General features: G+C 35.5%; 1 protein-coding gene and 1 long non-coding RNA gene across 2 annotated transcripts; both read left to right on the top strand.

Annotated features, from left to right (window-relative positions):
• Positions 1-381: 381 nt before the first annotated feature.
• On the top strand, positions 382-1,174 carry LOC142548315 (uncharacterized). Its single transcript, XM_075656623.1, has 3 exons — positions 382-481; positions 559-681; positions 770-1,174. Exons 1-3 carry the CDS (start codon positions 383-385, stop codon positions 1,172-1,174), a joined length of 627 nt encoding a protein of 208 aa, XP_075512738.1. The 5' UTR covers position 382.
• A 1,386-nt stretch (positions 1,175-2,560) lies between these two features.
• LOC142548119 (uncharacterized) lies at positions 2,561-7,233 on the top strand. Its single transcript, XR_012820900.1, has 2 exons — positions 2,561-2,659; positions 6,951-7,233. It is a non-coding gene; the product is annotated as an uncharacterized LOC142548119 (long non-coding RNA).
• Positions 7,234-14,709: the final 7,476 nt, after the last annotated feature.

Below are 14,709 nucleotides of genomic sequence, written 5' to 3'. Positions count from 1 at the left end.
TCATGGCCTGAAGTTCCAGAAAACATAAAACAAAAACTGTGGGAAGAGATTTCGGTAAGTACAAGCTTCAATTTGAATTTACAGTCATACTTTCACCTCTAACTAATCTGTTTTTGTTGCAGAATGTCTTTGAACTAGCGCCACAAAGTGAGTATGCTGTGATGAATTCAGCATCTCAGAAGTGGCGAGATTTCAAAAACAAATTGACTAGTAGATTTTTTTGGCCGAACAAAGATAATCCTGAAAAGTTGATTTCTCCACCAAGTCAGTATCAACTCCCACTAGCGGATTGGAAAGCATTTGTGGATGCGAGACTGGATCCATCATGGGATGTTTCCTCACGAATTTATTAAATTCAATACTTAACTGAGCCAACATAATGATGCAGGTTACTCATGAAAAACAAAAACAACGGACCATGCATTGTAAATTTCACCACAGAATGTCTCGCAAGGGTTACATCAGCTTGGAGGCTGAACTTGTAAGAAATAGAGCAATATATTTGTAATTTTTAGCATGTTCTTCATGTTATTAAACATATGAGTTTTGAAATTGTAGCGGAACAAAAAATTGGTTGCTGAAGATGAGGAAGTTGATAGATCTGTGCTTTGGCGTAAAGCTCGAGAAGACAAATCTGGCAACATAACATGTTCGGAGACATCAGAAGTAGCTGAAAAAATTGTAAATGTTTAGTTTTATTCAATCGCCATATTGCCTAGATAAATAACACTATAGTTTGTGAATTGATTTGTCATGTCTCCAACTGTAGGATGAATTGTTGGAAAAGAAAGGCAAAGGAGAGTTCAAATCTTCTGGAATGAATGACGTGTTAACCGCTGCCTTAGGAAGCCAAGAACACTATGGAAGGGTTCGAGGTGTGGGAGGTTTCGTAAAACCACAAGTATACTTTAAAACTCCAAGAAAGAAGAGAGAAACAATCTCAAAAGCTGTGATTGAAAATGTAAAAGCACAATCGGAGGAGACTAAAAGTTTGAAAGCTGAATTGGAGATGCTGAGGTCTCAACTTGCTGCTGTGATTCCATTAATCAATGATCGATCTTCTGAGAGTGTAGCATCAAACAAGTTTTCAGGAGTGAAAGACTCAAAATTGTCAGATGATGTGGAAGAAGTTTATGATTGCGGAACTTCAAATATGAAGGTTGTATGTCTCTGAATTTAATGTCAATTAAATTCTATTCACCTCCATATAAAAATATATCATGTCTTTTTGTTCTTGAAAGGGGAAAAAATGTCACCTGGCTGTAAAAGAATGCGAAAACGTGGTATGGCACAATAATATCAGAAGGAGGTCCAAATGTTATGATTCACCATGTTCCACTTGGGGAAGAGAACTTCAAGGTATCTATTGATGTTGTCTTAGATGAAAAAGCACAGCTTCCGATCCCAATTAAGTTTGGACCAACAATCATCAATGATGCTGTTGGAGTCATTGTTGGTTGGCCTAAAGAGTTGGTTATTTTTCCAACGACAAAGGTACTTTAGGTTTTCATTTGACTTTGTGTTTGCAACTGTCAGATATGTTGCTCGAACAATGTTTTATTTTAAAATACTTGTATGAATAATATTTTAAATTGTAGAGGAAGGGGAAATCTCAATCATTTGCGCTTGCGGATGTTCCTGGTCCAGCGCGACAAGTTCAAAGAAATTGAGAAAACATTACCCATGTCGTGCAAGTATATCTACTCTCATGTTGTTAGATTGTTGAATGAATCGGATACCATATACATTGAGTTTGAGGACGCCATGTTTGGACGTCCTAAAAGCATACGGTTGCTAAGAGAAGATATCTTACGCTTTATGGAGATGAGGGAGATAGGTGCCAGACAAATTTTAGTTTACATGGGGTATATATAATGTCTAACTTACCATATTTGTGCATTTATATAATAATTTTTGTGGTACTTGTTTATATTTTGAAAATTTTCTAAACGATATATTTGTGCATCTATATCATGCAGTCACCTCTACAAATATTTGAAGAAAAAAGACAAGGCTGATTTTTTTTCGTTTGTGGATCCCGGTAATATACCTACATGCCCGAACAGATGGCCGTGAATTATCACAACATATTGCTGACCAGTTGGAAGCAGTGTGTAGAGATAGCATCTGCCTCATCCCATACAACACTGGGTAAGAATTTAGTTATTTATAGATTTCTACTTCATGATAGTCAATGTTGTAATTTCATTTTTTCAGGTACCATTGGATCTTGACAATCGTCAACGAAGATAAGAACATGATATATTTATTGGATTCTACGTCTAACAGGAACTGAGATGATACATGGAAAACTATTGTGACACAGTAGGTAGTAGCTTATGTTGATTTTGAATACATTAACTTATAAATATGCAAAAAAATAACTTCTTACTTTTTAAAATGTAGTGGGGTGAAGATGTACAATGCCTCGAAGGGTATTTCTAAAGGGCCAGGTTTTAAAATATTGACGGTATGTATCGTATTTATTTATGAATACATGAATTGGTAGTGGTTATTAATTATATTGTGATTGTTGCATTAACTTTCAATTCCATTATATGGTAATCTGAAACAAAGTGGTTCGGTTGAATGTGGATATTGTGTTATGAGGTACATGAAAGAGATAGTCGATTGCGATGATCCACAGTTGGAGAAGATGGTGAGTTTCTTCTTGGGATAAATTTGTTGATTGATTGAGATGAATTGTTGCCATTAAGATATATTTTATTGTTGAGATATTGTGTTGTCATTGGGATATATTTTATTGTTGAGATAATGTGTTGCCATTGGGATATATTTTATTGTTGAGATAATTGCTTGAGATGAATTGTTGTCATTGTGATATATTTTATATTAGTGATATTTTAGATATCCAAGTTGTCATCTTCATGTCTTCTGTTATTATTTGATTATTCGGAGAACGTCGTGTCATGATTTAATAATTTTCAATTTTATGGTTTCTTTTTTATTTGTGGTTTCTGGGATATGTACTCTATTCTGTACCATTATTTTGTTTGCTTGATTCTTGTTGATTGGCTTTTGACATATGCATTTAGTAGTCTAAATAAATTACTCAACAACTACTGCACTTAGTTTATTGTTGTTTTGTTTCTTTGCATTACTGCTAATGAATTTTTTTTATTCTTTCCAGTGGTTGCTTGAGTAGTTCATTTATCGGTGTTGATTGAATGATCTTCAGTACTTCTGTCTTTTGACAATTTTCTTTCTGATTTATGTAATATGTTTTTTCGTGAGCTGCATTATTCTTTTCCAATCTCTTTCTTGCGTTGGCTTCAACAGAGATTAGTATCTCTGGTTTAGTAAGTGCAATTGTCTTCATGCAATTGGGGTAATCTGTAATGGATGTAGTGTAGAACCCGAAAATCAGATTACGTATAAGCCATGCATAATTTCTATTATTTAAATTAAATATAAAGTTTTAAATCATGATTATTTATTTTAAAGTTAGATGTTTAGTATTGTTTTTTCAGGATAAATACGCGAGGCCGGACCGGAGTTTGGAGATTTGAGATAAGATTAATAATAAGAAAAATATTCCTAAATTTAATTTAAGTCAAAGAATAATTTAAGTTAAAGAAAAAGATTGTCTTTGGGATTTAATGAATTAATTGGAGCTAAGTAATTAAATAAGTTCTCTTAGATTCAATATTTAATTAAAGTTTAAATTAAAATATGTAAGCAAGTGGGAATAAATAAATCTAGGTATAACATATTCAAGAAATTTAAATATAACATTGGAATATTTAAAATTGAAGTCATGAATGCAATGCAAGATTCTAAGCAAAATTCTAAACTAAATTAATTGGTTAATGCATTAAAATATATATAATGGGGGTTTAAAATCTTAAACAATTAAAATACAAATTTAAACCATAAAATACCATGGAGTTTGGTCAATACAATTCAAAGATGTAGTAAACCATTCAAACCATCCTCAATGACCCTTAAGGTGGATTTAATTCCTCATAGTTAAATCACTAATTAATAGTAATTCAAATACTATGATACACATCATTTCTCCTCAACTTATTACCTGGTAATTAAATGAAAATATACATCAGGTTGAAGAAAAGAATCGGCCAACTCAAGGAGAGGAAGAAACAATTTGATAACCATTCACCTCCTTGACTTGTAACCCCCAACTTAATGTGTATTATAGCCCTTTAACACCTCCTTTATCATACACCTTCACCCCTAACATCATATACATCCTATATACTCGAAAATATCAGAAACAATAAACTATTGAAGCCGTAAATTAGCAGCAAGGTGAGAAAATAAGATCGGCTACAACTAGAGAATTGGAAGAACAATTCAAATCCCATTCTATTCCTTCACTTGTAACTCTCAACTAAATGAACTTAAATACCCATTTAACACCTCCTATAATACTCATCTCTATTGTCTATCAAACACACTCCCTTACCTTCGAAATTACAGAAAGAACAACAGCTAAAAATCGTGCAACAGCATGCTGAATTAGAAAGAAGGAAACCAACTCCGTTCCGTCGCTCGTATACGTCGTATTGGTTTGTTTTCGTGTCAAAACAATTTCCAGGCATGTATATATTGTTACTTTGCTCTTCAATCAAGTCCTATAAATATTTTTAAGCATTATATGTTCAGGATTCATGAGGTAAAAACGAAATTTTGACAGCAACAACACAAAAGTTTCTGCACAGATTTTTCGGCTTACTCTTTGTGACTCACGGTTTTGAATTGTTTGGTGCTTCAGGAGGTTGTCTCGTTTTCCAGGCACACAAGGCTGCATTTAGGAATAAATTAGAATGTGTTAGGATGTTTTTGGGTCAATGGTTCAAGTCCATACAAGCATAACAAAGAATTTACAGCAACATTTCCATGAGTTACAGTTTTGTGTCAAAGTTTCTGTCATTGGGTGTTTAAAGTGGGAGTTCGAATCTTGGCTGTCTTAGGGACTGTAGCCATGGTTAGAATCATCCCTTAACATGTCTAGAACGTGACCAAGGTGTCCTTTCAAAGCCTGGTACACGGATCCTTCAGAATTTCACAACAACAACACAAATGCATTTCGGTTTCTTCAAATTCTGTGTATATGCCCTTTCGGTTTTTGGATTTGTGTGGATTATGGTTTGCTCCTAGCCTATAGCCATGGTTCATACAACACTTCATCATGTCTAGATCGAGCCATGGTTGATAAAATGGCCACTGGAACGACCCACGACAGTAAAACAACTCAATTCATTTCATTGCACAGATTTGGTGCACTCGGTTGATACCTTCGGTTGTCTTAGGTAATGGCGTGGGTTGTGGTTGGCTTTTAGCCCTTAGCCATGGTCCAAGCCATGCCTTAGAATGTTGGTAAGAGTCTCTGGTTGGTGGTTCAAGCCAATGGTCATGAAATTTCGAATTTTTCCCCTCACACGCGCAATAGCAGCTGCTGTAAATTCTGTTGGTGACAGCAACTATGAGTTCGGTTTCAGGAGGTGGTTTGAGTCCTTAGTTGGCTTTTAGCCCATGGACTTGGACTGGACAGTACCTCAATGAGTTAGGAAAGTCATGTTTTTGGCCGTTCGTGATTCGGTCGAGTTTAGAGGTCGTACGAGAATTTACGGTGAAAGGTGCCAAAATGACTCTCGAAAGAGCGTTTTATGTTTTTGGATTCCTTTCACCTATTTTCGTGTTTTACAGTTATTATGCATATTTTTCAGTATGTTTGGAGTATTTTTAATCATGGTTAAACGTCGGTTTAATGTTGGTTCGGGTTGGTACGAAGCCATGGTTAAAAATCAAGTTGTTGGTCCGAATCGTCTCGTTTTTGGTTCTATTGTTAAGATTTTGTCAAGTTAAGATTTATTTCATGTGTCACATATTAGTAGTAAGTCGCAGCAAGCCTGGGAACGATTCAACTCATCCGGTAAAAATAAGGTTATAATTATATTACGTGCATAAAAATATAAAATGTTTATTTTTGAGATATATGCTATATGTCTTGTGGCCACTTTATGCTTATGGGTTTGGAAGTCGGTAGGCGCAACCGAGGACCTCTCCGCCCGGTGACTTACGACCGGTTTATGATTATGTATGGGTACGGACGTCCAGTCCAAGGGCTGTGATTGATCTCTACCGCCCAGTATACTGTGGTTTAGTCTGATCAGGCGCTTATGCTATGTTATAGGGCCACTAGCTTAGAAACATTATCTCTACCAGAAAATTATGATATGTTATGACAGAGCTCTATTGAGCAAAGCTTTACGTATGATTTTTAGATATGCACGTGGTTATAATTATTCACGATACGATTTTCACCATGCACTTTACGATACGTTATTTTTACGTTACATACGATTTTATGATATATTTACTTGTTATTCACGATATATACATGTTGAGTCTTTAGACTCACTAGACTTGATTGTTGTAGGTATTGATGAGGTCGGGACCGCGGACGGAGACCAGTGAGCGATCTTGGGAAAGCAGTAGTAATCCCGAGGACCTCATGATTTAATTTATGCACCTTTTATTATTCAAACTCAGTTTTAATACGTTGGATTATTTTTAAATTGATGTTTACGTTTAATTATTTTTAAATTGTTGGTTGAAAATAATATTTGCTTCCGCTGTTATTTTAAAATTAAAAATATTTACATGTTTACTTTAATTAAATGGGACAAGATAATTATTTATTTAGAAATTTTTTAATAATTCCGCAAAATTACGAATACGAAATACGAGCTTTGACATGTAGACTAGATGGAAACAACAGGCGCTATCTCAGCTTGGAGAGTGGTGACATGTTATGAATTTTATCCGGTGTTATTTCAATATGCAAATGAAATAAGTTTGTACTTTCAAATGAAACCTACCTCTACCAGTACTGATATATTTTATATCTGTCAATTTTTATTTGAAATAGAAGAATCTAATGTATTTTCTTTTTTAAATTTCAGTTTGCAGGATGCATCAAGAACCAATATTACACCCAATCTCAATATGACGAGGTCAGAAGTGAATGGAGTGAATTTGTTTACTCCTATGTAGGTGCTTAAATGGATGGTGTATGTTGGGATAAATATTTTGTTTGTCATTGTGGATTTTTGGATATACTTTTGGTTTTGTGGATACATTTTTGGGTTATTTGTGGATTGATGAATATGTAATTGTGGATTCGTGGATATTCATCATTTTTAGATGGATAATTTATGAATTTAATTATATTAGTGTATTAAGTCATATATTGCGAAGTCTTTTTTTAACAATTACTTCATCAAAATAAAAAATAATGAAGTGTAACATGTAAACTTCGTTGTTATTTGCAAATTGTGAAGTAACATAATAATAAATACTTCGTCAATAAGATATCAGACGAAGTGATAGAATTAATTTACTTCAACATTGTTCTGTAAAAACGAAGTTGTTTTGAGCAATTACTTCACCAAAATACAAATTATTGAAGTCTTACGAACCACTTACTTCGTCACTAAATGTAAATTGTGAAGTAACATAATATAAAATAATTCAACAAATAGGATAAATGTTGAAGTTATAGATTATATTTACTTCAACAAATAGGATAAATTGTGAGGTTGTTTGTATCTATTACTTCACCAAAATACATAACTACGAAGTCTTTCAGATGAATTACTTCGTCACTCAATGTAAATTGTGAAGTAAAATATTATAAAATACTTCGCTAAATAATAATTAAGATGAAGTTATACATAATATATTACTTCACTATTTACAAAAATCGATGAAGTAAAACACATTTCTTACTTCGGCATCGGTCCAATTCTGGACCGGTTTTCCTTCGAAAACCGGCCAAAGACTTCAGTATTTTCAATCATACAACTTCGGTTATTATGCGAAGTAAAAGGTACATCTATTACTTCACGTCCATATACTTCGGAAATTAACTACCTTATTACTTCATTAAATACGCGAAGTAAAAAGAGATTTTTCTACTAGTGAAAGACTCAACATGTATAAGCTGAGAATAGCAAGTAATACACAATAAAACCATATGCATAATAAAGTAGCACATACATACTTAAACTCTGAACATACTTACATAAACATAAACTTGCCATCATTTTATAAACTTTTTTATAAACGTGTTGCATCATACATAGTTAAACATGCATAAACATTATCATTTTGCGTAGAGATATGTTTCAAAGCAAGTGACTCATAAAATAATGTGCCTGATCAGAGTAAACCACAATACTGGGCCTGAAGGGATCATCACAGCCTTTCGACCAAACGTCTACTCCCACATACATAAGATCCCCGGTCATGCTTTACCGGGTGGATTGGTCCATGTTCATGCTTTATCGCTTCCCAATCCTAATCAAAACCCGGTCATGCTTTACCAATGTGGAGAGGTTCCCGGACACGTTCTCCGACTTCCAAACCCGTAACATAATTGGTCACAAGATAATTCGCATACCTCAAAAAAATATAAAAAAATTTCTTTTCTTCTTGCACGTCAAACATACTTACATAGCGTTTAGGGCTTCGTTGGATCTCGCTTGGGCTACTGATACACATGCTAACACATTATTCATACAACTTAAATTCCATGACTTAACCGTACCAATCGTACTCACTACCGAAGTAATTTAAATAACGTATGACTTTCTAGACCACTCGGGACTTGACAATGTTTAATCTTCATACTAAACCATGGCATCGAACCCCGAAACTAATCTTTATATGAAGTATGAACATTCCCAAGCAATGGAAGACACAGACTAAAACGACCTCGACATTTTTTTCCATAAATCATAAACTCGAAAATCTTAAATAATATAACTTATCATACTATTAATCATAATAGTTTAACATTTGAAATCTTGAGTGCATAAAAATCATAAATCGTCAACTAACCAAAAATCCTACGTCGACCTTTAAAAGATCAATTAACAATGAAAGCATAAAAATATCTCTAATAAATCATTAACAACAATATTTTAAATCTTTTATCAATCAAGCTAGTGCAGAAACATAAAGGTCCTTCGAGAGTGTACTGCAGCACTCGATCAACTCAATCGTCAGCGCCTCCCATAATATCATCAAATCATGCATCATACAAACATAGTGAGTCTAATGACTCAGCATGTTCTAAACATGAATAGCATATAATACATCTACAATGACAAGTATTTTAAAAATCATACTTTTATTTAAAATAGCTTTTGAGCAAAAATAAACCATTTAAAATCATTAAAAAATTCATTTAAGAATAAATAAATCATTTAAGCATAAATAAATCATTTAAAAATCATTTAAGCATAAATAAATCATATACGATAAAATCATTTTAATCGTAAAGCTTTCAATCCTTTATCATTTTGGGTGAAGTTTGATCCTCGAAAGTGAATAGCTTTTATCCTTTGGTCGATTGATAAGTCTTAAGTTCCACATGGCCCATGGTGGTGGGCACTAGGCTCCACCGTGGAAATACAATCGTTGGGCTCCCTCGGGGGTCTTCTCCCATAGACGGGCTACCTCTGGGACTTTTCCCAAAAATGGGCTCCCTCTGGAGCCTTCTCCCGTAAATGGGCTCCCTCTGGGGCCTTTTTCCCTAACGACATCCCCACAAAATCATATATCTTTTGTCACAGTCAATTCGCATCCCTCAAAATATTTTTCATTTTTTTTAAAAGCATATCATATCATACTTCCCAAAAAACATAGCATTTTAAACAGTAAAAATTACACAGCTTTACCGTAAATAAAAATTATCATATCTTCGTAAAAATCATCATTTTAAATCATAAAATATTATTTAACAAGCATTATGATCCTTCTGAATGCTGCCAAGCTTTTACGTATTTCCCAAGTGTAAAATGACAGTTTTGCCCATAGACGTAAAATTTCTCGATTTTATCTTTTTCTTACTTTTAATGAAATGGGCTTATCCCAAATAATTATTTAGGCTTAAATATAATTTTTCATAGTTTTATTCGGATTAAATCTAAGCTTTCTAATTAATTTTTTAATTAACGATTCGTGAGGCGTTTAATTCCCAAATAAATTCAAAACTTAATATTTTCTTCCCAAACTTTAAATATAGAGTTTTTATTACCTAAGCTATGCTTGTGAGCCATGAACCTCACCCATGGACCCATGGTTCCAATATTTCTTCTTATATTTTTGTTTTTGACCCTTAATGGAACAACCCGAGCCATCTCCCAATTTAGTCGATCCACGATCAAGCCACCTCAAGCCAAACCAAATCCAACCCATCTAGGCACCCTACTGACCGACCCTGACCCATAGAACATAACCCTAAACCACGCACATGCCTCCTGGCACAAGCCCTTTGTTGCGCGCATGCTACCCTTCTCGTCCAAGACTCCTAGCCAACCTAGGACACTTCCAGCCAAGCCACCACCGAACCAACCTGACCCTAACCAACCCTGTACCACGCCCAAACCCAACCAAGCCCAGCCCAGACCTCTAGACTCATGCACGAAGCCCTGCCCGAAGATACAAGCTGCACGCCTCTCCTCTCACGCTGCTGCTGCTATCTATGCGTGGAGGCTTCTACCCAGGCCACCACTGAGCCCAGCCCTTCCTAACCCTCACTGGACCGTCCTTGGCCACTGCCTATACCACCTAGCCCACGCCTCTACCGAGCCGCAGCCCCCATGTGCAGCAGCCGATTGAGGAGTTTCTTGGGGAGAGTCCTAACTTTTGTGAACTCCTCCCCAGCCCTGATACACGAGTCCTAGCCATGATAGTACTCTTCCTAGGACCTAACCATGACCCTTATGACTCATCCTCCAGACCTGGTTGAGCCCCATCGCCTCATGCACCCTAGCCGAGTCCTTATGAATCAAGCAAAACCCAAAAACCCTTGGCTTCTCTCCTGGTTTTTCCCCTTTGTTTCTAGCATGTTTTACCTTTAATGTTATCATGTTTTAACCATAATTCATTCATATAACATCCTATGTTGGTAGCGTACTCGTTGGATTCAAAACTTTTTAAAACCAAGCATTAAATCGTTGAAACTTTGAAAATATTTGACAAAACGTTGAACCAATCGTACAAACATATTTTTTATACATAAACAATTAAAACATGCATATTATGATTTTGTATGATGTTGAAAAGAGTTTAAAAAACGTGCCTTTGCGTTTAAAATGCTCGAATATTCAATCGTCGGCGAGGGTGCGAAGTTGGACGACCGGACGACGAAGAACCCTCGATTTCCTTCCTTCCTTGTTTTCGAAAATTATATGTTTGTGGGAGTGAATTTTCGGCTTATTGAAGATGAATTATGAGTTTAGAAAGCCTAGGAGTCCTTATTTATAATTTAATCAACATGTTAACGGGCTTTGATTTTGGGCTTGCAAGATTAAGGATAATTGGGCCTACTTTAAATAATTAAATTGGGCCCAATAACACTTATTTAATGAAAACATAAAATTTTACAAAATTAATTTCCCAAAAATTATATTTTTGATCTTTTAAAACTCCTTGTTTGCCCAAAACCGCCTTCCTAGGAAAAATCAAGCTCGACTCGTAAAATAATTTAAACTCAAACATTTTTAGAAAAATTAAATCATTTTAATCATATTAGGAAGTATTGAAAACTTTTAATGAAAAATAACTATTCTCGTCTTGGTAATCCCCGGCCTCCTTTCCTTTGCCTATTATCGAATATTCGGGTAAAATCCTTCAATTTCATGAAATCATGTCATATAATCATTTAATCATGTAATCATACCTACAATCATATAATAAATATCATGTAAGCATTTAAAATCAATTAAATAAAACAATTAAGCAATTAAAATAATTTTGCATGCATGTGGTTTACGTAGGTTTGGTTTTTCGGACGTTACACGGACCCTGCTTAAACCATAATTCAACAATTCTTATTCAAGCTTCGTATCATCTAATCTAACCTCCCCAATCTTGGTCATTACGACGTATTAATACCCAAACGAGGCAGTAGCACTTAAATCTAAAGCTCCTCACAATCCCGGACCAACGCCTAGGTGCCTGAAGTGTAGCGCTGCAGTGCTGGTTAAGCACCTAGGCTCTACATCCTAGCGCCACGGCAGCTACAAGGTAAGAAGCACAGGCGCTGCAGCTCTCCAAATACAACGTTGTGGCGCTAACCCTGCGCGACCTAAACCCAAAATTCTGCATAATTCGCTTTCCTACAACTTCTATTGTAACCAAACCCTTACCGACCCGAAACAAAACAATGCTTAGCGTCTGATCACAATACACAACATACCTAAACGCAGCAGTGACCACCCGATTGTTCCCAAAGGAGCCTGCAACCAATAGTTCTCAAGAAAACATGAATAACACATTTTGATAACAACACAGTTTGAGCAGTCACACGAGAATGATCATAACTTACTTGTCTCTTGTCTAAAAATTACTAATTTACTGTCAAATCAAAGATATCAAAAAATACAATGTTTTGTATGTTGAAAGTTTTTCCAGAAAATTGACCAAAAATTCGCAGGATTTGAAATGACAGCAGATTTGGTTTTTGAGATCCAAAACTTGTTCCAAATTCGTTCCAAGCATTATTGCTCAAACTTTGCATAATATACATGGATTTTTACACACAAAATGCATCAAAAAATTTACTACGACAAGATCGATGCGGAAAAAATGAAATATTATACATGCCTTGATGATTTATACTCACGATACGACGATTATCGAAGCGAGGAGATGCGAGAACCGATCCGGGAAGACTTGTGGCACGTTTCTTGCCAAAAGAAGAACATGAATCTATCGAATTTTGCAAGGAAAAATGTTGGGGCAGTGGCTGCTGAAAGAAAAGCTTAGAACCCTAGTTTTTCTCTCTAAAAAAAAAACACAAAGAGAGTGTGTGTGTGTTTGCCGATGGGTCTGTGTGTGTGATTGGGGGTTAATTAGAAGCTAAAAAAATTCTTAGTTAAATTATTAGTGATAAAATAATACTAATCTAATTATTAAATCACACTCAAAGATTTAATAAAATAACTAAGTACCAAATTTTCAAGATTAAAATTCCCAAATTAAAATTAGTATTTTTGAAAAACTTAAAATCACCTAATAAAATAAATTAGGCTTTAAAATGCTTAAAATTTCATAAATAATTTAAAATACCAATTTGACTGAAATAAAATACCCCATTATTCATAAATCGCCTAAATCGTCACCGATTTATTTTCCGATCTTGCATCGAATATTCGCATGAAACATAAAACTTAAGAAAATATTTTAACGTCCAAACAAATAAACATGTAATAATTTAAAATAATACAAATCATAAATCATGCATCGTTAAAATCAAAATGCATGGGTTTACGTGTACTGATTTTGGGCTCTACAATTCCTCGCCCACTTAAATAAATTTTGTCCTCGAAATTAAATCTTACCAAACAACTCTGGATAACGACTTCTCATATCTGCTTCGGCCTCCCGAGTGGCCTCCTCCAATGATTGATTTAGCCATTGGACTTTGACCAACTTGGTCACATTGTTCCGAAGTCTCTGCTCCTGTCTGTCTAGAATTCAGACAGGTCTTTCCTCATATGACAGATCTGGAGCAAGCTACAACGGCTCAAAACTCAAAATATACGAAGGATTTTCCATATACTTCATCAGTATCGAAACGTGGAACACATTGTGTACTCTGGCCAGATTCTGTGGTAGAGCTACACGATAAGCAAGTGTCCCAACTCTGTCAAGAATTTCGAATGGCCCAATGTGTCTCGGACTCAGCTTGCCTCTCTTCTCAAACTTCATAACACTCTTCATAAGTGCTATCTTCACGAATACGTTATCTCCTACGGCAAATTCAAGATCCCTTCTTCTCTTGTCAGCGTAACTCTTTTGTCGACTCTGGGTGGTCTTCATCCTGTCTTGGATCTTGACCACTACTTCTACAGTCTGCTGAACAATCTCTGGGCCAAGTTCTGATCTCTCACCGACTTCATCCGAATGAATTGACGATCTGCACTTCCTTCATTATAGTGCTTCGTAGGGAGCCATACCTATAGATGATTGAAAACTGATGTTGTAGGTAAAATCCACTAGGGATAGATTTTGATTCCCAATTTCCATGGAAATCGATTACACATGCTCGCAACAAATCTTCCAATATCTGAATCACTCGCTCAGGCTGGCCATATGTCTGAGGGTGGAATGTCGTACTGATTAGCATCTTCATCCCCATAGCTGTATGTAAACTCTTCCAAAAGGACGATATGAATCTCTGGTCTCTGTCAGACACAATAGAAATTGGGATCCCGTGCAATCGTACTATCTCTCGAATATAGACCTCTGCATATTGAGTCATGGAGAAAACCGTCTTCACGGGTAAGAAGTGTTCCAATTTAGTAAGTTAACCCAAATGACATTAGATCCTCTGACTGACCTCGGCAAACCAACAACGAAATCCATGGTGATATTCTCTCATTTCCACTCAGGAATATGGAGCGGCTTAAGCATCCTATTGACCTCTGATGCTCTGCTTTCACTTGCTAACAAGTGAAACATTCAGATACAAATCGGCGAATGTCCCGCTTCATCCCTGGCCACCAATACAACATCTATAAGTCCTTTTACATCTTGGTACCCCATGGATGGATGAAATACGGAGATGTATATGCCTCTGTGATAATATCTTCTTTGATCGAATCAACACTATGCACCCACATCATTAAAGATTGGTACAGTGCCCGG

The sequence above is a fragment of the Primulina tabacum genome, chromosome 6, assembly GCF_025594145.1.
Source record: "Primulina tabacum isolate GXHZ01 chromosome 6, ASM2559414v2, whole genome shotgun sequence".
NCBI lineage: Eukaryota > Viridiplantae > Streptophyta > Magnoliopsida > Lamiales > Gesneriaceae > Primulina > Primulina tabacum.
This window is presented reverse-complemented; position numbering and strand designations above follow the sequence as displayed.